The sequence below is a fragment of the Notechis scutatus genome, chromosome 1 (assembly GCF_049901735.1).
Source record: "Notechis scutatus isolate UNSWTSFEM ecotype Mainland chromosome 1, rNotScu1.2, whole genome shotgun sequence".
NCBI classification, from domain to species: domain Eukaryota; kingdom Metazoa; phylum Chordata; class Lepidosauria; order Squamata; family Elapidae; genus Notechis; species Notechis scutatus.
Window position 1 is genome coordinate 215,007,641 of NC_142009.1, and position 26,452 is coordinate 215,034,092.

The 26,452-nt window shown below is 41.2% G+C and overlaps 1 protein-coding gene across 2 annotated transcripts in view; it reads right to left on the reverse strand.

The window, feature by feature from the left end:
• LOC113410743 (TGF-beta receptor type-2-like) overlaps positions 1–26,452 on the reverse strand; it is a 56,682-nt gene that overhangs the window by 2,300 nt on the left and 27,930 nt on the right. For both annotated transcript variants that reach the window (XM_026665436.2, XM_087950185.1), the window contains 5 exons: positions 21,955–22,105; positions 21,157–21,359; positions 14,236–15,038; positions 13,067–13,208; positions 8,163–8,290 (listed from right to left, as the gene is read on the reverse strand). In XM_026665436.2, coding sequence (XP_026521221.1) covers positions 8,163–8,290; positions 13,067–13,208; positions 14,236–15,038; positions 21,157–21,359; positions 21,955–22,105 — 1,427 coding nt within the window. The remainder of the gene's footprint in view (positions 1–8,162; positions 8,291–13,066; positions 13,209–14,235; positions 15,039–21,156; positions 21,360–21,954; positions 22,106–26,452) is intronic.

Below are 26,452 nucleotides of genomic sequence, written 5' to 3' on the forward strand. Positions count from 1 at the left end.
TTTTCTACATAGTTTTTCCCCTTTTTTAATTTTCTCAACTTTATTTTTGATTATCTTATCTCAATTCAAATCATTATATTTATACTTTTGTCTGTCCTGTTTCAATTTCATATTATCTTTTCTCATTAAACAAATTTTCCCCTGTACTTACTAATTGGAGTATGACACCTTTATATCTTTTAATTTTATCCATTCAACTCTTATTTAAGCTTCAATGTATACCTTTAAGATTATAACATTCAATATAATACATAACATTCCAATCGAATTCTTCTTGGTACATTCTTAAAATACACACTATATTCTTAAAAAAAGATTATATATATATGTAAATAAAGCACTCATTCCATTCCAATTCAATTCAATCATTAATATTCGTTAAAATCTTAACATCTTTAACATTTCTTTTCAATTGAATATCATACTTCCTTGGGAACACTTATAAACTTTCCATAATTAATTATCCCCCCCCCATATTTCTCTTCACTTATGTTTTATAAATCATTAATAATAATTAAAATGTTCCCATCCTTTCCTAATTTAATTCTCTCATTCACTTTATTTCATTTATTTATTAACAAACATTCCACTACATTACGATAAATATTTTATCCATCATTTTAATCATATTTTCTAAAATTATTTCTATTTGTAATATAGCAATACTATCTTATGTACCTTTGCAGAATCCCTTTTACAATTAAGTTTTCACCCATTATCTCTAATCAGGCTTATACTTTCAATTCTTATACTTTTTCCCTGTTTCTCTATATCTTGTTTCTGTCCTTCATAACTTCTTTTCCTTTCCTTCTTCCCCCTCTTCTTCTCCCTCCCCTTTTTACCCCCTTGTCTCTCTACTTCTAATTCTCTCTTCTGTAATCCCCTCTTCTGTTGCTTTCTAATATTATACTTATTTTTCAAACTATTCTTCTTTTTTTGTTTTTTCAAATCTTAAACTTTCATTCTCTTCCCTCTTTCCTCCCCACATAAAATTACTTGATCATTAAAGATGGCTTCTTCTTTGTCCCAATCTTCTTGTTCTGCAAGCGTTTCTTGTTGTTTCTCATAGTTCCAGATCTCCATTTCTAAGAATTGAAATACGAAGCCAAAAAAACCTCTCCTTTCTTGTGCATCTTCTTTCCGTTTTTTAAGTTCCATTTTCAGTTCTTCTAAGAGTGATGCCATTTTAAACACTTTTAAACAACCACCCGATTGATTTTAGTTATTTAAATGCAATAACCAAAAATCCAAAAATCACCAAGTAATCCAAATAATCCAAAGCTGTTTCTTCTTCTTTTTTCCACTTTCTCTTCCTGGGGTTCTATTATTTTGTTGCCAAGTTTCAGTTAAAATGTATCTTTTAGGAATCTTGTTGAGGTTTCACTGTAAATTCCTTTTAGTACCAGGCAGTCTCCTCCATTTTTCCAGATCCTGCCCTTTTATTCTTTTTCTCTCCTTTCCTGCTTTTAAAAGCTTTTAAGCATCCAGAAATCTTTATTATCCCTTTGGCATTTTATTTTCAGTTTAAATGCCTATTAATGTCAAAGTGGATTTTTTTTTCAGTTTCTTGCTTAAGTCTCTTAGCTGTCAGTATAAGGAAGGGAAGAAAAAAAACCCAAATCCTTTCCCTTCCCTCTCTCCTTCGCTGCTTCAAAATCTTCTTTGGGAACAATGTTATTTTCTATAGTTTAAATTCCAGGGTACCTTATGTTGTTGCTTTTTCAGTTTAACCCGGTCAACCAAAACTTTCTCTTCTTACCTTCCTCCTGCACATTCTTTTCCAGTTGAGTTCTTCTTTGAGGTGGCCATTTCTGACCACCGCTGCAACCGCCTTCGGGAAAGGGAGTAATGGCCAGCTGAGGAGGAGAGATGCAGCTCTCCTCAACCCTGCTGGCGGTCTCCCCCCTCTTCACCACCTCTATGGGATGGCTTAGCCCCGAAACCAGCCAGCTCGGGGCGCTCCGGCGGCGAGCATGCATCGAAACCACGCACGATCGCAGTTTCGATCCATCGGTGAAGGAACTCAAACCGGAAGTCCAATTTTATAATGGTAATTTTGTGGCTAGGATTTACTCAGAGGCACCATAAATATGGTGGGATGAGTGCATATACAGTAGCATTCATGCTTAATTGTTGCCAAGAGACATCTTGTCCATTGTCAACCTCTCTCCAGTCCCTTCCCTAGTGTAAATTTCCATTTGATAAAACTATAACATTCAACTATTCTGCAAACTTAGTTCCACAATTAAAGCTACAATTTAGTTGAAAGAGCCATATTTTCTTGATGAGAGAATCGCTTGAATTCAAGACTATTCCCTCTCATCCACTCCAAAATCAGCCAGCCAACCTAACAATACAAACAGACCTTTAAATGTCCACCATCCCACCTTGACAATGACAGAACCTCATGTCATTGTCTCCATCCTATCCCCAACTTCCTGCTAAGGCATCCTAAAGTGGTCTTCATTTATTCTGGGTTGGAAATGATGTTTTCTTTTCCCCAATGCAAAATTTCTCACCTAGATAATCTAGGGTGCTTCATTGACAGGTTTGGAGATGACACCTCCAAGACCATGATCTGCACAGGTCCAACTGAACTCATATTTTTCAGTACAGGTTCTTTTGGTTCCTGGATGCTGTAGGAGTCAAGGCTAGGTGGAAAGCACATTATAACCTATACATTATGTTGTGCTTTCCAGTCCATGTGGGTTCCTAGTGACTGCTTGAATTAGTCCCTGCAGTTTTCTTGCCAAGATTTTGTGCTTAAAGTGGGACTAGAAATGAAACTCTCCCAAGTTTATAACCTGGTGCCCTAACCCTTGTGTGCCTCTGTAAAATGATCTGCCTTATAAAATCCTCATGTGTGCATATATCAACTGTTCTGCCTCTAACACACAAAATAGGCATTCAGATACTCTCTGCTTCCTCCTCCTAATAGTACTAGAAAGCATGAAAATAGAAAAGAGTGGTGGCTGCACTGAGAAAGGAAGAAGTGAAACTTGACAGAGATGAAGTAAGGGACACTTTATTTATTAGCAAACATTTAAAATTCAACAGGCAAATAGCTCTTTCGAAGCAGAAAGGCTAATCTTTAAAGGCATCCAAGCGTTAATTCATAGGTACCTGGGGGTTTCCTTTGCTTTTCAAATCTTCAGCTGCATGAAGGGACTCTACTAGTCCCTACTGAAAAATAAAAGTGATGGAAAGAGAGGATAGTTTTGAAATAACAGAAAATTTTTTAAAAATGAAGTAATAGCTGTGCCTCACAGAATTCTGCACTCTAACTTTAAAAAGTGAGTCTTTGTACGAATAGCTAATTTTAGGGTAGAATTTTTACAAAAAAATCTAGCCCAGATGGTGAGGTGATATGGATTACTTAATTTTTGCAGTTGCATATAAGAACAAGAGAATGGTAGCAAAGCTGTCTCTTGATCAGTTATTGTAATCAAGGCAAGTTTTCCATTTTCTTCCTTTTCAAACTGCACTTCTTCATTTTGCTTGCTGAACACAGGCTCAAACTATCCTAAGTTCCTGTCAAAGATAACAGCTGGATATTCCACCTTCCCACTGTGATGTCCAGCACAACTTATCCATATCCTGCTATCAGGACAGACCATGTTTTTCCCACTTGGATTATACCCAGGTTCAACCTTGCAGATACAGTGCATTCAGACAGTATTCAAACCCCCTTCGCTTGTGTCCATTTTGTTATGCTGCAGCCTGATTCCATAGTTGTTGAAATTCAATTTTCCCTCTCATTCATCTACACTCAGTACCCCATAATAACAAAGTGAAAACAGAAGTTTAGAAATGTGTGTAAATTTATTAAAAAGAAAAAAATTGAAAAATCACATCGACATACTTCTGTTTTTTTCCTTTGGGGGGTACTATGTGTAGATGAATGAGAAAATGAATTTCAACAACTGTAGAATCAGGCTGCAGCACCACAAAATTGACAAAAGTGAAGGGGGTCTGAAGACTTTCTGAATGCATAGTAAGTAGGAATCGCCTAAATCTGGTGCTGCCATTTTCATAAGTGTTAATACTGTATTTTAATTGCAAGATGCCACAGATGACAGATTCCAGATGATAGTTAAAAAGAACAGAGCCTGCTTTACAGCTTTTATATTTCATGTTTCACAATAATGTTAGCATAACTTAAGCTGAAACAAAAGGCTTACTAAAGTATCATTTTGCAATGACCAAAATTCCCTGTATTGTTCATTTGGCAGTCAAATTAAGGGTAATACACAAAACATACATAGAAGAGCAATATGCAGTCATAACTTGGTATAATCCTGTACGTTATCTTTTATACATTTTGATTCAGTAGAGTAAATTAGGGTTTAATAAGGCAGGATTTTTATCTAGTGGCTATTTCTTGACAACATAATTTCAGAGGACATCCAGTATTGCATTTGGCGCCATCTATTAAAGCTGAAAGATGTACAGTGGATTCCATCAACTTAAACTGAAAATGAGTGTTTTGAATGCCCACCTGGGTTTTAAAACATTGAACACACAGGGCACCTTTTTTCCTCTACAAATAGAAAAATAGCTATAAAAATTATTTGAGAAAGTGAGTATTCAAAAAAATTGAATCTTCCCAGAGTTGTCTAAATCAGGGGTGTCCAACCTTGGCAACTTTAAGACTTGTGGACTTCAACTCCCAGAATTCCTCAGCCAGCAAAGCTGGCTGAGGAATTCTGGGAGTTGAAGTCCACAAGTCTTAAAGTTGCCAAGGTTGGACACCCCTGGTCTAAATGTTTCAATTCTCCCATCTTGTCCCAGATTCTTCTTGCAAAATTTGTTTTTCACTTGGATTTGGTTGCTTCGCAACACCTGAAATATCAGCCCTTCCCAAGAAGGCAGCCACCAACAGGATTGTTAGTCCACAGCTCCACCCACAGGTAGCATGGAGGACATTCAGCTATGGAAGGTTGGAAAAACTATTGCAGTGTCCAGCCAATCAGCTGTTCTTCAAAGAGAGAGGCGCATTATTAGCTGTTCTTCAAACCTGGTGAATTATTAGTTAGCAAATTACCATACGTAAGGGTACATACATACATAAGGCTATAAACTGGTGGGAAGTAAAAAAAAATGTTGGAAGAAGAAAATAAAATACTTAAATATTAGTGCCAAGAAGATCACTGGTACACGTCCATATAATCATCAATCAGCTTAAGGATAAGGCTTAAATTTTTATTTTTAAAAGATAGAGACATGACTTGCCTTAGCTCAGCAGATACATGCATGCGTTATAGAAATTGTACTGATTCAGAAATTAAATAGAAAAAGGGCATTGATAATTATGTTGAAATACGACTAATATTTAATTATGTTTAAATATCAATTACTATTGTTAGGTTGTTTATTATATTAAGGCTTGCTGTTGTGAGATGTTTAAGGCTTAAATCAGGGGTGTCCAACTGGCTGAGGAATTCTGGGAGTTGAAGTCCACAAGTCTTAAAGTTGCCAAGGTTGGACACCCCTGGCTTAAATAATCACTTGCAGCAATAAACAACGTCACTTGCAGCAATAAACAATGCACGTTGCCTCCGGAATACCCTAGCAACAATGTCGGATAAGTTCAAATATTTCCCACAAGTCTAAAACATTCCTAAGTACACCTTGAAGCAACCTCAAAATGGCTTACAAATCATATGAAGATCAGGATAAAAATATTAGCTAGCAAGGGTAGAACAAGCCAGTTTAGTGTAGTTGGTTTAGGCATCAGGTTAGAAACTGGAAGACTGAATTCTAGTCTCTCCAACCTTAGGGACAAAGCCAACTGGGTGACCTTGGGCCAGTCATTCTTTCTCAGCCCTAGGAAGGAGGCAATGGAAAACCACTTCTGGAAAAACCTTGACCAGAAAACTGCAGGGACATGTCCAAGCAGTTGCTAAAAATCAGCACTGACTCAAAGGCATGCCTGCACACACACAACGATAGAGCAGCCAAGAAACTTAAACAAAATGTATGGATGGTTTTGGTATAAAGAAGAGGCTTAAGGCACAAACCTGACCAGAAGCCTTGAGTCAAAAGAGATTTTGGAACAACAGACACCTTTCCTAGATGCTTCACAACATTGTTTCCTGCATCTTTTGAACATGTCATGGTTGTCGGAGACAATTTGATGCATTTTATATACCGTAAAAATATTCCTCCTACAATGGAGGAATGCAAAGAAAACAAAAGAACACCCAGTTGCCTTTTGAAAAAGCATCTTAGGGACAACCATGACCTGGATGACTGAGAATCTCCCACAGACACTCCTACAATGGATTTATAATCAAAATTGGAAAGTGACGCAAATTATATTTATCTTGAAGAATTTATATCAACCCACAAAAGGGAGTATATAGGTAGTCCTTGACTTGCACCATAATTGAGACCACGTTTCTGTTTCTATGCGAGACTCTTGTTAAATCAGTTTTACCCCATTTTATGAACTTTTTTGTCACAGTTGTTAAGTGAAACAATGCAGTTGTTAGTAACAGGCCGGTTAAGTGAATCTGGCATCCCCATTGACTTTGCTTTTTTTGTCAGAAGATTACAAAAGGGGATTATATGACCCTGGGACACTGCAACCATCAGAAACATTAACCAATTGCCAAGTATCTGAATTTTTATCACGGGGATGCTTTAATAGTTATAAATGTCATAAGCCACATTTTTCAGCGCATTTCAACAGTCACTAAACAAATGGTCATAACTCAAGGATTATCTGCACTTTTATTTATTACACCCACAGAACTAGTTTTAAATATTATTTTTTATTTCCATTTCTTTACTTGAAAATGTTTTAGCTTCAAGAATTAACCCTATGATCTCGGTTATATTCAGATTTCATAGAAAAAAAATGTTCAGTCAGTTCTTCGTTGGTGGCATTTTAATACTTTTTTGACACAATATGATGTTTGTTTATATTAAATAACAAACAACACCACTCTTTGAATTCAGTAAAATTATACTAATCTACAGGTAGATGCATATAAAGGCTTATATTGGTGGGTCAGTTATTGCTTATATATCTGTAAAAAGGAAAAATAGAAATCTGTTTAAAGATGTTTGCTGGTACATGCAAGTAAACCCAGTCAATTTTATTCATTAATATATGTTCTGGATCTTAGACTAGATTGAATTCTGCTATAATACCTTTGTATGTGTAAAACATTTTTGATATGGTTTACATTAAATTTGTAAAGCAAATTATATATGTATATGGTTGTCAGATTTTATTAAATGGATTGCAATTTGCTATTTGTAGCCTGAAGAAGAGTAATAACAACTTGGTTAGTTTCTGGAATATTTGAGTTAAAGCAAGGCAACAGGTGGGCTTGTTCACTTTCCTTGCTGGTTTTTTATTTAATGATCAAACCATCAGGACTTTGTGTTAGGCAACCTCATGTTATTAGATACGTTACATGGATTCTGAGTATGGATTATTTCTACATGCTGATGACATTTTTGGCAACATCAGATAATTATTTCATTGCCTAACTTGATACAGATAATTCAACAATTTGTTAAATATTCAGGTTATAAATTCATTGGAAAAATCAATTTAGTTTCTTTGATATATGATAGTTCACTGCAAGAGGTTGGCCTTTGCATTCTGTACAGAATATATTAAATAATTAGGATCACATATTGCAAAAACATTTCAAAACATATGGAAAGTAATATGGTTAATGTTACAGATAAGATTGCTATGGATATTAATAGATGGATTAAAATTCCATCAAGCTGGTGGGCCAAGATTAAGGTTATTAAAATAAATATTGCTCCAAGGATTTATGTTTTAAGAGACATTTCAATGTTAATTAATTTTTGAAGGAAAAATTAAATAGAAATGGGTTCTGTGATGCACTGCTTCTTTCTGTTGGCACTGGAATGGCCACTGTTTTGAAGAGAAAGGAAAAAGGCACTTTGGTAGTTAAATTGGATTGCTTTTTGCAAGAATTCACTATGAGAAATATAATTTCAGAGTAATTAATTACTTTTTGGTTATATAGTTGCATTGATCTTAGTTGCAAGAAGGTGGACGTTCAACCAAAGAAAAGATTCTACTGGTGGACTTCCCATTACTATCTTTTAATAATTTTATTAAAATTAGCAACACAGACATCTCATTGGTCTGGAATGGCTTGAGAACTCACCTGGTGGGCCAGCCAGTTAGTTGGTATTTCTGGTCGTTCTCGACCATACAGCACAACGTCCCTCATAACTTCCATACAGGGTTGCTCTCGGACCTTTGATCCAAAGGGTGGTTCATAATTCTTCACCTCTACAATAATGGAAGAAATCACAAATATGGCGTTGCTGTAAATGAGATACAGGGAGGAAAAGCCCTACATGCTTATTTCCTATGTGCTTATTGGTTCAATGTTCAGATGCTACCAAGGGGCTGCAGATAAATCAACCAATAAATATCTGAGCTCTGCCCTTTGCATAGCTGGATCCATGTCCCTGCTGGTTTCTTCGTATAACCGGGTAGAATATGTGCAGCTGGATTCAGGAGGCGATGATTTTTTCTGTGAGGAAGAGTCTTGTACCTGCTTCTCAGGAAAAGGAGGTGTGAGGTGAATCTCCCCTGGAGATTCCATGTCTTGATAGCGCCATATTTGACAAGTTTATTCTTCTCCGAAATTTCCTCTTTTAGAGGAGGGTTGTGGAGAAAATGGCAGGCACTCTATGAACAGAATAGCGGAGTTGGGAGGGACCTTGGAGGTCTTCTAGTCCAACCCGCAGCTCACGCAGAAAAGCCTGAGAGCTGATTGCGCCTGAAAAGCAAACATCACTCGCACCTCACAGACAACAATCTTGCATGAAGACGAAGGTGAGATCTTACAGCCCTGATGGGCAGACACTGTGCACTGAGGTACAAACATCGATAGATAAGATAGATATTTTCATTGGCTATTATTTTGCAAATATACTGTATATTTTGCATTGTTCAGTACAGCAGTCCTTTTTTTATTCAGGTTGAGAATTGACTGCACCCAGTACATGTGTTCAAAATGTTTTTGTTGCTGGGTGGGAGTGGCTGGGTGGGAATGATGTCGAATTGGCCACAACCATCTAGGCGTGGCCAAGGGGAGTCATGTGACTGGGTGGGAGTATCATTGAGTTGTCCACGCCCACCCAAGTTTTGTGGCTCCCAGTGTTTTGTTTTCTGTGGGAAACGGGCCCAAGTGGCTCTTTGAGTGTTTCAGGTTGCAGACCAGAGGTGGTATTCAGCAGGTTCTGACCAGTTCTGGAGAACCGGTAGTAGAAATTTTGAGTAGTTTGGAGAACCGGCAAATACCACTTCTGACTGGCCCCGCCCCCATCTATTCTCTGCCTCCTGAGTCCCAGCTGATCGGCTGGGTCTTCTTTTGTTGTCCTTCACAGGAGAACAGAGCTGGAAAGCAGGTTAATGGGTTGTGGAGGGAATGGAGATTTTACAGTATCCTTCCCCTGCCACGCCCACAGAAGCAGTAGTAAAAAAATTTGAATCCCACCACTGGACCAAACTTTTCAGCCCAAGACTTGGGGCCACAATCCAGAGGTCCCCTAATCCAAAACAGGCAACAGTCCTTTGGTGAATACAGTACAGGACGTTCGTCTTTCTCTCAATTGTTCTGAATTGTCTAGGTCTCCCTTAATTGGGACTGAGGCCTAATCATGGCACAGAAACAAAATTAGTCACTTTAGTAGATGTCCTTCATCAGGACCTAGATGGTAGGAATACATCCTTCTCAGTAGACCTTTTAGCAGCTTTCGCTGTCATCTCCCATGGTATCTGTGCTGTCCAGACAGTTTAGAGTTAATGGGATTTGGGATAGTTAGTTAGGAATTGTGAACTATCCCCTTAAGGGAATGCATCATGGTAAATGTAGTTAAGGTATCCTGGGAAATGTAGTCCATGTCATGTGGTCACATCTGTAATCCTGATTGGTCACTAAATTGACCTTTGTTGGGTTGGGGGAGGCTTCCTCACTCTTGCCTGAATCTATTACCATGCGGCTGCTTCAATCATCATGGGGTTGAGACCTTATTATCTTTCTATACCACAATTCAGATATGCAAAGGATTGGACATTAAGAAGAACCTCGTCATAAATGTGAGTTGACAGGATGCCTGATGAACCAATAAAAAGACTTTTCATGGATGCTTTGTGGAGTTGATCTGTCTGCTTTATGCCATCCAAATATTAATAAGCAGAACAGTATCCTTCTGGACCACCTGCAAGGATGGAGAATAAGAGGCACCATCTTGTAGTGTTTCCATTTCTACAGTTTTTGGAATAGTCATGGGAGATAAATAGTGGAGTCTTTGACCACAGACCAATGAACATGGTCTTTTTTCCTGTATTATTTAACATATACTGTATATGATAACTGCTGCGTGAAGTATAATCTGCTGTTGATGGTTGATTCACAGACTGATAAGGATTCAGGAATTTTTGATAAACAACCTGCTCCTTTATCATGGAAATAAACTGCATCAGTGGTGGGATTCAAATTTTTTTACTACCGGTTCTGTGGTTGTGGCTTTGTGGGCGTGGTGTGGCTTAGTGGGCGTGGCTTGGTGGGCATGGCAGGAGAAGGATACTGTAAAATCCCCATTCTCTCCCCACCCCACTAACCTGCTTTCCAGCTCCATTTTCCTGTGCAGGGCAACAAAAGAAGACCCAGCCAATCAGCTGGAACTCGGGAGGCAGAGAATAGATGGGAATGGGGCCAATCAAAGGTGGTATTCCAAACTACTCAAAATTTCCGCTACTGGTTCTCCAGAACTGGTCAGAACCTGCTGAATACTACCTCTGAACTGCGTATCACCATTTCATAGGAACATCCTTAGAAACAAACTCAAAATATCTCTATCCAAATCTATTTTCTAATTCTCAAAATTTGATTCTAATTTGGAAATAGTTCAGTGGCTGAAATTCATCTAATAATCCTATCCATTACATCTCAATAAATCTTGCTGAAGAAGGGAAATCTTGCTTGGAACAGTTACTTGTGATTTAGACAGCTGCCAACGAGCAAAAAAAAGGCATTTGATTGTAAATCAGCAGGATACAGCAGCACTTTGAACTGGTGAAGCTAGAAGTCTTGAACTACAGTCTGCAGTCTACCTTTCTTTTTTCTTTCTCTACCTTCCTTCCCTCCCTTTTCTTCCTTCCTTCCTTCCTTTCTCAATCCTAAGCATTTTAGAAATTAGTAAAAGAGTACTATTGTTCCTACAAAATAATTTTTATTCATTCACTTCTGTTGAGATTATCATTGAAACAATATATATCATTTAGTATCATTTGATTCTCTTGACTATTTTCTCCAAGTCTAATGAGTCTTGAGACTAATGTATGTCAGCGAAGATGATTCTGAGCTCTGCTAAAGTGGAGAACAATTTTAATATACCGTATTTGCCGGCGTATAAGACGACTTTTTGCCCTGAAAACATGCCTCCAAGTGGGGGGTCGTCTTATACGCCGGGAGGACCCGACTCCCACTTCGAGCTTGAGTTGCAGCCGGGAGGGAGGCTGGGGGAGCGGTGTGTGTGTGTGTGTGTGTGTGGCGGGTGTCACTCGCCACGCGCTGCGCAACCTTTCCCCCTCTTCCTTCCTTAGCGGTGTGGGGAGGAGAGGATTCGAAGATCCTCACGTGTGGCGTACTTTTCTTTTTCTTTTTTTTCTTTTTGCACGCAGGTTTTGCATGCGGGCGGCTGTAGGTTAAGGATGGGGAGCCCCGGGTGGGTTATCAGGTTTTACGGTGCTTCCAACATGTGCGAACGGTGGGAGAGCGGAGAAGAGAGCGACGAGCGCCCGCTGTGTGAAATCTTGCCGTCAAAGCAACACTGGGGAGGCATGGTATAAATTTACCAGGTTAATGTAGCAATGGTGATTAATGCCCAGAACATTGTTTGCGGGTATTGGGGTGTGTGTGTGTGTGTGGTGGTGGTGAGGAGAGGTTGTCCTTTGAATGCGGAAAAGTAGGTGTGACCTTGTGTAGGAAAATAAAGAGATCCTTTTTAGCGTGTTTGGCTTCTTTGCCTCCCCTCGTTCGTTTTGACGTGGAGATAATGGCCTTCGGGCGGGAGGGGAAGAAAACGGTAGCTGGATCATTTCAAATTTCACTTACTCTCCTGCCTCACTTCAATATGTCTGAGCGACTCCAGATACTGGAAGACTTTTTGAATGAAAGTGTTACCTCCATTTTTTTTTTTAAAGAGGGCCACTTGGGGAAAAAAAAAGATTCTAAGGAATTCCTTGTTTCTTGATTAAAGAGAAGGCATTTTCAGTGTCCGGGTTTTTGCTGTGTGTGTGTGTGTGTGTGTGTGTGTGTGTGTGTGTGAGAGAGAGAGAGAGAGAGAGAGAGAGAGAGAGAGAGAGAGAGATCAGCTGTATTGAGAAGAGAACGTTTCCTGTGTTCTCATTTTATTTACAACATATTTTACGCTTAATGGTAAGCAATGAAAAATATTTTTAAAACTCATTTCTAAACTCCATAGCTATTTGCATATTCTTGGTTCAAAATTGGATTAGCTCATTTCAAAATTGTCCAAAGCAGAAAAGTGCGTCAAAAAAAAAAGTGCAAAAGTGGAAGGTGTGTGGAAGAGGGGTAGTCTTATACGGCGAGTATATAACAAACTCTATATTTTGAGTGGAAATGTTGGGGGTCGCTTATACGCCCAGTCGCCTTATACGCCCAGTCGCCTTATACGCCCGGCAAATACGGTAATTTAATGATAACAATTATTTTGTAGCGGGCAAGTAGTGCAATCCCGTGTGAATTTTATGAAACTGCATTGCAATGAGCCAAATCACTCAGTCATTACTCTAATGTTGATATGATGGTTCTTGGATATAGGTGACTTTTCAATTTAATGACCAGATTTCTTCTCTACTGGTTCTGGAATGCCTTCCATTTCAGGAATGCATTTTCCCATGTCCTCTGGCCAGTACTTGCTGGAATATCCAGATGGAAACAATATTGCAACAATCATTTGACATTTAGAGGTGATTCGCTCCCCTCCTTTGGTCCAGAAAAAGACAATTGAGACATGTTGATTGCCTTACCTCCTATAGCATCACACCTGGAGGCTATCTCCCATAAAACCAGAGCCATAGAATAGACATCCATTTGTTTAAAGGATTCCAGATCTTCAAGGTTCACTCTGGATTCCAAAACCTCAGGAGCCATGTATCTGGCAGTACCCACCTAATGATAACCACATACAGATTAAAACAGGTACACTTGTGTAAATGTGAGAGATAAATCATGTCAATTTAAAGGCAACACAAAAAGCTATGACTGATCCATCCCATCCCATGTCTTGTCGTAGGCTTTGGATACAAAATAAAAGAAATACATTTTTAAATCATTGTCATAAAATACAGAACATCTCCAATCTTCAGAATTTTACCCAAGGAATATGATAATCATTTATGTTGAAATTAGTAGTGAATATGCAAAAAAAAAATATCCTCGGGAAATACTCATTTGTACTCATGATGGTTTGATAAATGCTGCTCCATACCTTTGCTGCTTTTTCCAAAAGACAGAAAAAGAAGGAAGTTCTGGAAAATAGCTTGGTTTTAGTCTGAGACACTAACCAACTGATCAACAGAGATGATTCTGAACCAATACTGAATAAAGAAGGTGTGTGTGCGCTCTGTGTGTGTGTGTGTGTGTGTGCTGTGTATGCATCAGAAAGCAATCCATGCCATCTGTAAACATTACTAGCCACCATGTTACTGTTATGGGGTAGAGCCAGATCCAAAATAAGGAAATGATAACTGACTTAACTGTTCATAATGAATGCAGGGACAAAGTGGCACGTCTGATCTAAAGGGTTACTGGTACAGGTACAACTTTCATTGGATTGATTTCAAGCAAGGGAAATTGTAAATAAGAAAACTCCTGCATGCACCATGTTAAAATTTTAATACTGTATGCCATATCTTCATGCCGACATGAACCTTTGCACAGGAGAACACAAAACATGGAGAGTCCTATATATGTGTGTTTCCATGCAACATGGAACATGTTCCTGATCAGAAGGAAGCATACACAGGATTTCATTTCTCTTTACATTCCAGGAGAAGAAACAAGTGGGGTGGAAAAATGCAAGAAATTATGTGGGTGTGGGCGATGGCAATGGTGTGTTGGAGACTGTCCTCTTTGCTTGAGTCAACAAGTTCTCCACAAGCAAAATAACCTACTAGTTTTGATCTACAGTGCTCACCTGTCCACTATTGGCAAAATCTCCCACGCTTAAAGATGGATCCAGCCTCAGAGCAATTCCGAAATCACAGAGCACGCATTCTTGATGGTTCTTAATGAGAACATTCGTGCTTTTGATATCCCGGTGGGCAATGGGGATTTTGGGACTGCCACCGGCAGTGTAGTCACTGTGCAAGTGGGTCACGCCACTCACGAGGGAACCTGCCATCTTTTGCAGGTCTCTCCAGCTGAGGATATTCCTGGACAGGTAATCCTTAAGGTTGCCTTGGCTGTGATAGGCAGTGATCAGCCAATATTCTTTCTGAAGCCCAGAGTGTCTTTCCTCCGCGGAAAGGAACCGAAGGATGCTGCAGTGCTTCAGGTTGGCATCGGTGAAGATCTGGCTTTCATTTTTCCAGGATGCAAATTCCTCACAAGGGAAAATCTTCACGGCCACCATCTCATACTTGCCCGAAGATGTGTGCTTTAGTTTGGCTTTCCAAACTTCCGCAAATTGCCCTTTCCCCACTCTTTCTTCCAACTCAACTGGCAGGAGTTCGTTGATATGGTTGAGGTTGCCGGCACGGAGAGCAGAATGATGATCTATTTTGACGGACAGGATCTCATCGTAAGTGGTGGCTCTGCTGGATTCAGGCCGCTCACGGCATGGAGCGTGTTTCTGGGCCCACTCCTTGGCCAGCCTCTTCTGCCGATGGGTTCGGCAGAGATAGAATATCACGGTGATCATGATAGCCACCAACAGCGGGGGTAGAAGGCTGATGGCTGCCACAGGGATGATTTCCTTGCTATGTAGCATGGAGTATCCTACAGGGAAAAGAAAAGGCAGAGATTACCAAGAATGTTTCCACATATGCAAAGCAATTACTTTGAACAGCTGTCCCAGGGACCCGTAGCATGTTAGGGACCAAACCAGAGGTGGTATTCAGCAGGTTCGGAACAGCTCTGGAGAACCAGTAGCAGAAATTTTGAGTATTTTGGAGAACCGGCAAATACCACCTCTGACTGGCCCCGCCCCCATCTATTCTCTGCCTCCTGAGTCCCAGCTGATCGGCTGGGTCTTCTTTTGTTGCCCTGCACAGGAGAACAGAGCTGGAAAGCAGGTTAGTGGGGTGGGGAGGGAATGGAGATTTTGCAGTAACCTTCCCCCAGGAGTGGGAGGGAATGGAGATGTTACAGTATCCTTCCCCTGCCACGCCCACCAAGCCACGCCATACCCAAGCCACACCCACAGAACTGGTAGTAAAAAAATTTGAATCCCACCACTGGACCAAACTTTTCAGCCCAAAACTTGGGGCCACAATCCAGAGGTCCCCTAATTTTAGCATCCAATACAGGCAACAGTCCTTTGGTGAATAAAGTACAGGAAGTTCATCTTTCTCTCGGTTGTTCCGGTGACATCAGGGAAAGGTTGCTCCTCCCCCAGTAATGCACAGTGGTCTGGAGGAGGAGCCTTTCTTTGCCTATGCCTGCTTCCACAACAGGAAAGGGTTCCTGGGTTCCTGCTCACATGGCGGCAGAAGATTTCGGAAGGACTCTAAGGCTCCCCATCATTCTTAACTAGCAACCTCTTCAGTCATGTCTTCAGCATGAGACGAAGAGGAGAGGGGCTGCTTGCTCCTCCTCTATATCACCTGTATCACTTCCCTATATTACTAAAGGAGAGGCTGTATAATATTTTCCCTTTTATGCTTGTTCTTGTTTTATTTTTTTAAAAAAGATTACAGCTAGTTCTCAACTTATGACCACAACCCGAGCCCAAAATTTCCATCACTAAGCCAGATAGTTGTTAAGTGGGTTCCCCCGCTGCGCCATTTGATTACCTTTCTTGCCACCGTTGTTAAGTGAATCACTGCAGTTGTTAAATTAGCAACCCAATTGGAAAGTGAACCTGGCTTCCCCATTGAGTTTGTTGTCAGAAGGTTACAAGAGGTGATCACATGACCCTGGGACACCGCAGCCATCATAAATATGTGCCAGTTGCCAAATGCCTGAATTTTGATCACGTGAACACCGGGGAGACTGCAACGGGCGTAAATGTGAAAAATGATCATACGTCACCCTTTTCAGTGGCATTGTAACTTGGAACAGTCACTAAACAAATGGTTGTAAGTCGAGCACTATCTATATAGTATTCTTATCTCTCATTCCCCAATTATAACAAGGCCGTTGTCAGCCTTCCAAATCACACACCCATTGAGGCAGGTAGATTCCTCAAAGAACAACTTTATTGGATAGATCATGTCAGCACAGACGGTGAAAACCAACTCTAACATTTCCCCTGGTTTTCCCCTAATTAAAAGAGTTAAATCCCCCCTCCCAGGTGTCAAAGAGGGACACGGTGGTTCGGTGGCTAAGACGCTGAGCTTGTCGATCAGAAAGGTCAGCAGTTTGGTAGTTCGAATACCTAGCACCACGTAACAGAGTGACCTCCCATTACTTGTCCCAGCTTCTGCCAACCTAGCAGTTTGAAAACATGTAAAATAATGCAAGTAGAAAAATAGGGACCACGTTGGTGGGAAGGTAACAGCGTTCCGTGCACCTTCAGCATTTAGTCATGCCAGCCACATAACCACGGAGACGTCTTCGGACAACTCTGGCTCTTTGGCTTTGTAACAGAGATGAGCACCGCCCCCTAGAGGCGGAAACGACTAGCACGTATGTGCGAGGGGAACCTTTACCTTACCCAGGTGTCACCAGTCACATTGTCCAATTAGGATGGATGACAGGCACGTCTCCTCCTCCAATAGTCACCTGTTACAATGACCTTGGTTCCCACAGGAAACCTTTTTGTTTTGACTGCTAGCTATCTACTTCCCCTCTCCCTTCCCCCTCTCAGGCTTAGTGGCAACTTTGAGGCAGCACAAGATGGCCTCAGCCAGGTTCGCTTCAGAGTTGACAGCACTAGCAGGCACCGGCCCCTTTCCTCCTCTTTTATTTCACCTTTAACAGAGGTGAGGATGCTACAGCAGTGACATCTGGATTTTCCAGAGGTCTTCCAGGCAGCCTTCTGAGAAGGCATTTTGAAGTTTTTTCAGGACATCAAAATGCTGACTTGGATAGCCACTCCATTGTATACTGCACCTCCTGGGCGTTGTTGCCCATATTAGAAAGTTATCTCTCAGCTAGCAGGAAAGGCAGCGCAGGGCTGTTCCCAGCTCCCTTCCTGCTGCTTAAGCTCTCTGCTCTGTTTGACCTTGTGTCCTCTAAAGCAGGGGTGAGCAATTAATTTTCCCAAGGGGTCACAAAAGAAACGAGGATTATTGTGGAGGGCTGAAATAATAGGGTTGCGAAGGTGCGTGTACACATACACACACACACACATATATTGCGGGGGGAAGTTGCCTTGAAAATAAAAGCAATGCAGTTGTGTATATGGCATTCACTTATTCACATTTGATTTCTAACTTCTGATCTCATGTAGGCGGGACAGAATGGAAACTATTCTTTAAAACTTCTGGAAAGTGCCAGGTTGAGGAAAAGGACAATCGGCCAATCGACTGATTCAGCATAAAGCAGAATCTTGTGAACAGCCACGTGTCTGAGCCAAATAGTTTTGCTGATGGAAAGTAATAATTCTTACTTGAACAGCTCCCTGTTCTTGAACCCAAGAGAATGGGGATGGAAAACTTGGGTAACTCATTTGTTCCAGGCTTTTAAAAATATAAACAGCCGTTATGAATTATGAGGCATTTTAAAGAAGGCATGAAACCAAAGTGCTTTATCTTTTTGATAAGCATGCACTCCTCTAAGTTCACTAAGAAACAATATGGATTTTTTAAAAAGTGGAAACTGCTAAACTAAGCCTCATGAAGAAATGCAACTACCTCAAACAGTGTCCGTTCATTCAGACTGTTAAAGTCAAAGCACTTTTAAATGGAAAGGCAAGACTAACAATGCTTAATAGCTTAAGGAAACAAGTAGATAAAGTCTCTGTGAGTTGAGTTGAACTCTTAGTGACCTTTTGGACAGTCCATGTAGTTTTATTGGCAAAGAATAGAAGAGGTTTTCCATCCATAGCCTTCTCAGATTTTTGTTTTAATCTTCTAACCCACATTTGTTGTTTAGTGGCCTGGCTGGGGAGTGGGGAGAGGGGAACCAGGCCCGTGCAAGTGGTGGGATGGTGCATATGAGCAGCTCAACTTATGCAAATGGCGGGCCGGTGCGCACATACATGCAAATGCAGCTCAACTGCAAGTTGAGCATGCGTGCTGGCCTACCGCTCACAGGAGTTGAGCTGCACGCACAAATGCCAGCCTGCCTTTCATGCGGCCCGGTTCTGAATAGGCCACGACCTGGTAGTGGGCTGCGGTCTGGAGTTTGGGGACCCCTGATCTAACCGACAGCCTTGGGATTCTCCCATCCAAACACCGACCAGGTTCTGAGAAGTTCCAAAGAAGGTCACCATTTTGGGGGGCGGGAAAACGAATTGCCAGCTCTTCAATGCTAGTAGTGATCAGAGTGTTTTTCTGTGGGTGATGTTTCAAAAGGAGGGAGCCACTGCTGAAAGGTTTCCATCAACCTGCTAATGAACAGAAATGCCTATTTAAAAAGCTCCCAAAAGGAACAATTCCATTGGGCAGAGAAAGTGATATGGAAGAGCTGGTCCAACCAGTATTTGGGTCTGAAGCAGTTGTGGGATTCAAATTGTTTTACCACCGGTTCGGTGGGTGTGGCTTGGTGGCCGTACTTCGCTTAACGCTGGCGCGTAGCTTTCCCCACATCAGCTGAGGCCTGTAGCGCCAATCATCTGAGAGGATAAAGAAGAGAAAAACGCAGGGGCAGGTGGGAGGGATGATCCTGCACTTTTCCCTTCCTTCTCCTCTCAGTTGATTGTCAGAGGATTTTTTTTCCCCTCCTCTCAGCTGATCATGGGAGGCTTTCTTTACTACCGGTTCAGCTAAATTGGTCCAAACTGGTAGCATACCACCATTGGTCTTAAGTATTTGGGTCTAAAGTAGGGTGCCAAAAAAAAAAAGACAGGGGCCTTAGAATTCATTGTGATCATTATTAGAACAGTTTCATTTCAGTACAAATTAAATTTTATCTCTTGGCCCCAGCATGGACAGCAGAGGTGATATTCAGCAGGTTCTGACCGGTTCTGGAGAACCGGTAGCAGAAATTTTGAATACTTCGGAGAACCGGCAAATACCACCTCTGACTAGCTCCACCCCCATCTATTCTCTGCCTCCCGAATCCCAGCTGATCGGCTGGGTCTTCTTTTGCTGCCCTGCACAGGAGAACAGAGCTAGAAAGCAGGTTAGTGGGGTGGGGAGGGAATGGAGATTTTGCAGTATCCTTCCGCTGCCATGCCCACCAAGCCACGACCTCAGAACCAGTGGTAAAAATTTTTGAATCCCACCACTGATGGAGAGACCTATACAGTCCCTCCATTCTTATTCATGAAATTCAAAGCAAGGATTTCTTGCCCAATAAAGGAGCCCTTCAAAACCATCCCTCAAGCTAAACACTTCAGGGCATGACTTCAGAGGGTGAACCCTAACCCTCCAGAACAAGAAAGCCAAACAGCTAAAGTCTGTTTGACTTGGCATTTTCTGAAAAGGAAAAAAAAAAAGTCTGCTGCAGTTCATTTCTGCTTGAGCTGTGAATGTTTCTAAAATAAGACACCAAGTTTAAACCACAAGATCAGTGTCAAATGATATAACTTAAGTTTGTTTTGGAAAGTGTGAGGCCCCGGTATCTTTTTCGGTAATGGACTTACCTGATGGGCCTGACAACATCCCTGAAATGGTGACATTCGATGGAAAGCAGAGCCTTTTTTGAGCTTTTTCCAGGGCTGCAGTGTGCAAACCTGAAGTAATGCCTCCTGGGAACTGTTTAAATAAGTTTCGGCCACAAATGCAAAGTCATCAATTTGCAGCAGTGATTGTTGCATGAGCCTTAAAAAAGTTTCAGACAGGCTGCTTTCTTTGAAAACAAATGAAAGAAAGAAAGAAAGACGTTGCCTTGTATTTCTTTGTGGTTTCAAAGCTGGGTCTCTGCCAGAAATCTCCCCCCACTCCACGCCCTGGATGACATATATATAGGTTGGGTTCAGACAATGAATGACAGCATCACTACGTTTCAGTAGCTACTATAGCTTATAAATCTAGAAATCAGTCTGGTGTAAAGGCCACCTTCCACTGGAAATCCTGGGCTACTTTAAATGCCAAACTCCTGTGTTTCTGAAGCCAAAGCTAGAGGACTGTATGTATAGATGTGCCAATATGTTTTGCCACAGAGAGGATTCGAACCCATTAAATAGTTTGCAGAGCTGTTTGCCAGGGTAAATTTCAGCATCATCCAGAAAGCACAACATTTGCTTGAAATTTTACAGCTACATTCATGGTTGAAAATGTGCAGATTTCCAGTAAGACCAGCAGAGATTGGGAAAAATATCTGATTCCCACAAGTTGTTTCTTTCCAGGCTGGTATTTTATTGTTTTTATATTTTTGCCTGATAAGCAAATGTTTTGTGGAATGCTTGAGGAACTGGTGACAGTATGCTATCTCTATTTTTAAACTGTAACAGGAAACAGGTCAGATTCCTTATAAAACTAACTTCTGATAAGATTAAGGCAGAGACCTGCAGTGGTGGATCTACAAAGAGTCTAAGAGGAGGCCATTCTTGGTCTCTGGAGTCACAGGATCTCTCCATCACAATTGACCAGATATCCAGCACATAAATACTCCTTCTTGTAGCCTTAGGATAAAATCTGAGGCCTTTTCCTGAAAATTATCCTCCTGGAGGAAACTGGAGGAAAGGGAGAACACACGCACATATATATAATGAAAATGCCCTAATTTTCCAGGAGACCATATATCCAGCCTCCCACAGACTGTCCTGTGGGAAAGAGGAATAAGTGAGAACTCGGGAATATCTGAATGTTCCAGTTATGTGCCAGTCACCACTAAGCAGACTCACCATTGGTATGGTTCTCAAAGATAAGCTTGTCGTTGCATTCCTGCTCTTTCACACAGCCACAGATGTAAAAAACGCCATCTGCATTCTGCTGCCGGACCATGACACACTGTGACGTGTTATATCTTGATATCATGATATTTCCCACTGGCAGCTCTGGGTTGTGGCAGAAAGTGTTTACTTTTATACTTGCATTGACTTGTTTCCTGAAGTGACAAAAAAGATACAGATATTAATGTACGGATATTAATACTGTCTGATATTTTGCTTTCCATTTTTGTCATTCATTTTTTTAGAGCAGAAGACCTGGGTCACACCTCACACTAAGCTATATTTTTCTTAACCACAGTTTCTTAAATAAAACATAATTGACTGAGATTACCATCAGGCTAAACTGTAAATTAAACATACCATATTATGATTTAGGATGAGGAATGATCCCACTCCAAACATATTTTTATTGTTCAGAAAAACTTTCAGCCAATGAGAAGATAATTACAGTGTTAATAGGTGATTGCATTACAAATATTATCACTGATCTCTCTCTCTCTCTCTCTCTCTCTCCCCTCTCTCTCTCTTTCTCTTAGAGAGGCACACAGATTTTATCTGTGATGATTGAATGTAGGTTATGCAAAATGATGTCCTTTTGTTTCCATGAACTGCTCCATTTTGGCAAATGCATCCAGTGCAAGATTCCATTAAATCAAATACCAGAGAAAAAAGGGCTACATAGCAACCTAAACAATAGACAATTATTTTAGGCTGTTGTTCTTTGGGAATTTTTTTTAAATGTTTGCTTACCATAGAGAAACACATATTTCTTCTGGTTTTTCACAATAGGAGCTAAAATTACAGTTGGTGTAGCACACCTGATTTTCACAGGTGGGGTAGGTATTGTCACACCACTTGCAGACATTGCTGTTCACATTCCTTCCTGCTTGGCTGGGGTATGCTGTGAATATAAAAGTGGACAAAAAAAATTTCAGCATCAGCATGAAAATGTTTCTGAGCCTTACTTGACCATGTGAGCCGTGGTATGCTTTTCAACATGGTCTTCCATCAACTATGAATGGTTAAAGAAGGGCCTAAGGTGATGTACCTTAGTAGGAGAAAAAGAAGTATTATCTAAAAATTGACAGGTCTGAGTAATTTGGAAGAACTTGTTTGGAATTGTGATCGTAAGCCTTGCAGAAACCTAATATATCCATTTTGCCTTCCTAAATCCCAACAAATGTCAAATAAGAGCAGAAATATTTGGCCCAATCAATACACCCAAGTGCAAAGGGTTGATTGCACCAAGAGTGCTTTTGAGCTACACCTAATTTAGTTCAGTTTAGTTTACTTTATTGTCATTGCACCTCGTACAACGAAATCAAGCACCATCTTCAGTGCACATCATGACCATGAGCATGAAAAGAAACACAAACACACATCCTTCACCCTTCACACATTGAACCGGAAACCCCCAACACCACACCAACACTGCACTATACAGCAGAATTCAAAAGAGCTACTGCCCTGGGATAGAAGCTGTTTTTCAGCCCATTTGTCCTTTTATTATTCTGTACCATCTGCCAGATGGTAATAGTTGAGAAAAAGGGTTCCCAGGATGAGATGGATCTTTGAGAATGTTTTGAACTTTCTTAAGGCAGCGGGAGCTATAAAGCTCTTCCAAAGAGGGAAAAGGGCAACCAATGATCTTCTGGACAATGACATTAACCCTCTGGAGTGCTTTCCTATCTGCCACTGTGCAATTGGCAAACCATACAGAAGTGCAGTATGTTAAAATGCTCTCTATGGTGCAGCGGTAGAAGGTCACCAGCAGTTTTTCATTCAGTTGTTGTTTTCTGAGAAGTCTCAGGTAGTATAATCTCTGCTGGGCCCTTTTGACCAGGGCTGCAATGTGAGCACCCCAGGTCAGGTCCTCTTTTAGGGTAATATCCAGAAACTTAAAACTGGTCACTTGCTCCACTCGGTCTCCATTGATAAGCAAGGGCTGGATGTCTGATCTGTTCCTTCTATAATCCACCATAAGCTCCTTGGTCTTATTGGTGTTGAGGACCAAGTCTCCATACCACGAAAGCAACTGGTCCACCTCATCTCAGTAGGCAGACTCATTACCCCTGGAGATAAGTCCCACCACTGTTGTATCATCTGCAAATTTAGCAATAGTATTACGAATGTGAGTGGGAATGCAGTCATGCACATAAAGAGTATAGAGTAAGGGACTCAACACGCAACCCTGTGGTGTACCAGTGTTAAGTATAAGGGCTGAAGAGGTATGATTACCTAATCTGACCCTCTATGAGCAGCCAGACAGGAAATCCATAATCCAAAAGCAGATTGAATTAGAAAGCCCAAGGTCCAGAAGTTGAGACACTAGTCTATGTGGAAGAATTGTGTTAAACACAGAACTAAAATCCACAAAAAGCATCCTCACATAGCCCTCTCGCTGTTCTAGATGAATCAGAGCAGTGTGAAGAGTGATGGCTATAGCGTCCTCTGTAGATCTATTTTTTCTGTATGCAAACTGGTGTTTATGCGGAAGACCAGAAATGATGTGCCAGCAGACCAATTTCTCAAAGCATTTCATGATGATAGAGTGAGTGCCACTGCTCTGTAATCGTTGAGGTTATTGATAAGGAACTTCTTTGGCAATGGAACAATGGTAGAAGCCTTCAAACAAGATGGAATAGTGGACTGGGATAAAGACCGAGTGAAGATCCTGGTAAAGACTCCAGCCAACTGATCAGCACAGTCTTTAAGCACTCGGCTAGGCTAGAGATACCGGCAGCGTCCACAGCCCTCAGAATGCTCCTCACCTCCTGTTCCTCCACAATGAGGTGGGGGCTACAATTGGCTGGTAGTTGTGTTTTATCGGTCTCTGATGTCTCCACTTCAAAGCGAGCAAAGAAATGATTCAGTTCCTCTGCCAATGAAGCATCCCCCTCAGCAGGGATGACATTGGTCGGTTGATGGTTTGTAATTTGTTGAATCCCTCACCACACCTGCCTCATGTTATCGCTATAAAATTATCCTCAATCTTCCTCTTATAGTCAGTCTTGGCCTTCCGAATACCTTTCTTCAGATTAGCTCTGGCAACATTGTATCTTGCCCCATCACCGGACCTAAAGGCCTTGGTCCTGTCATGCAAGAGGCGCTGGATTTCCTTGGTCATCCAGGGTTTCTGATTGGGATAGATCCTAATACATTTAGCCACAGTGATAGTATCTGTGCAGTGTTTGATACAGCACAGAACAGTTGCAGTGTGTACCTCTAGGTCAGGGTGGTAAAAGATGTCCCAATTGGTGTTCTCAAAACAATCCTGAAGTTGTTGGGAAGCATCTTCTGGTCAAGATTTCACTGTATTATAGGCAGAGCCCATCTCCTAAGAGGGATGTAAGCTGGTGCTAAAAGCAGTGACATATGGTCTGATTGTCCTAAATGTGGTAGTTGTATAACCTTATAGCCATGTTTGATGTTGGTATATACTTTGTCCAATATGTTTGCTCCTCTAGCAGCACACTTAACATGCTGATAGAATTTAGGGAGCACTTCTTTTAAATCAGCTTGATTAAAGTCCCCCGCTATGATATGCACAGCATCAGGATACTTATTCTGCTGATTACTAACAATGTTATACAAGAATCCCAAAGCTATGGTAGTATTGGCATCAGGTGGGATATAGACTGCAGTAATCAAAACCATGCTGAATTCCCATGGAAGATATATGGGTCTACATTTAAGTGTCATATACTCCAGATCCATGGAGCAGTGGCTGTCTACAGTCTTTGTATTGATACACCAGCTTTTGTTCACATAAAGGCTTAAACCTCCCCATTTGATCTTGTCAGAATCTCTACTCCTGTCCTGCCAGTGAGCTATGTAGCCTTCCAGCTCAACAGCTGCATCTGGAATGAGTGAATGAAGCCAAGTTTCTGTGATTAGCAAAACACAGCAGTTCTTGATGAATTTAGTCTTTGCAATCTGTAGCCTTAATTCATTCATTTTGTTAGTCAGAGATCTTGCATTGGTAACAAATATACTTGGAATTGAAGGCTTGTGTCGAAACTTACTCAGCCTAAATAAAACCCCAGCACAGCATCCTCTCTTCCTCTTCCTGTTCTTCTTTCTCCGCCTCTTCCTCCTTCCTACAGGGATAGTGATCTATGGCTCCCCCAGGGGCCTAGCTACCTCCTTTGGTATGTTATAAGCAGGGGTGGGATTCAAATTTTTTAACAACTGGTTCTGTGGGCATGGCTTAGTTGGTGAGCATGGCTTGGTGGTCCTGTGACTGGCTGGGTGTGGCCAACTCAACATCACTCCCATCGAGGCACGCATCTCCTCGCCTGGCCTCTCATGACTGTGGGGATGCTGCAACAGTCATAAATGTGAACAAATGGTCATAAGTCACTTTTTTCAGTGCCATTGTAACTTTGAATGGTCACTCAACACAAGTAAAGTACCAGCAAAGAAGGGGGAAAAAACTCCAGAGAGGTTCCTGAGACAGGAAATCTAGTCCTGCCAAGAATGTAATAAGAGTTAACGGAGAGGCAGTTTCTGTAAGCAACATCAGAATGTTTCCTTCCTGCCTTCCTTACAGGATTAGGTCAGTAATTTCTTCTAATAACAGTTCTCCGAACTGCTTAGAATGTTAACAACTGGTTCTAGCGAATAGGTGCGAACCTGTAGAATCCTACCCCTGGTTATGAGAATGTATAAAATCATCCGTAATAGCCTTTTAACATTTCAGTCCAATTTGTGACAAGGCTTGCTGACTATAGATGCTCCTTGCCCCACAGGATTCAATCAAGGAAAGGATCTAAAACACACAGAATCATATACACCATACACTGAAAGAAGGAACGGCTAGCCGCAGCATCCATGTCCACAGCCATCTTGAAATTTATTTAATTCACACTGTTCTTGTGCTGTGTGCCGAACCTTCTATAATTCTGTTCACCCAGACATGGCTTCTGGGAGAAGCACAATTTTGCATGCAGGGTTGGGGTTCTACCGGTTCTGTCCACTTCTATAGAACCGTTGCTCTGAAGAGCAGCAAACAGAGAGCATACATAGAACTGGTTCTATGTTTGCTGCTGTTTTGGCCCACCCACCCACCTGGGCTCTTACCTGACCTTTATTTCCTGCGTTTTCAACCGCAGCTGCTTTGCGCAACACAGCTGCAGTTGAAAAAGCAGGAAAAAAGGGCTTTTCCAACCGCTGTGCACTCACACACAGCGCTACTCAGCTGTCCGGGCAGCTCAGCAATACAGAGCAACCGGTAGTTGTACCAGTC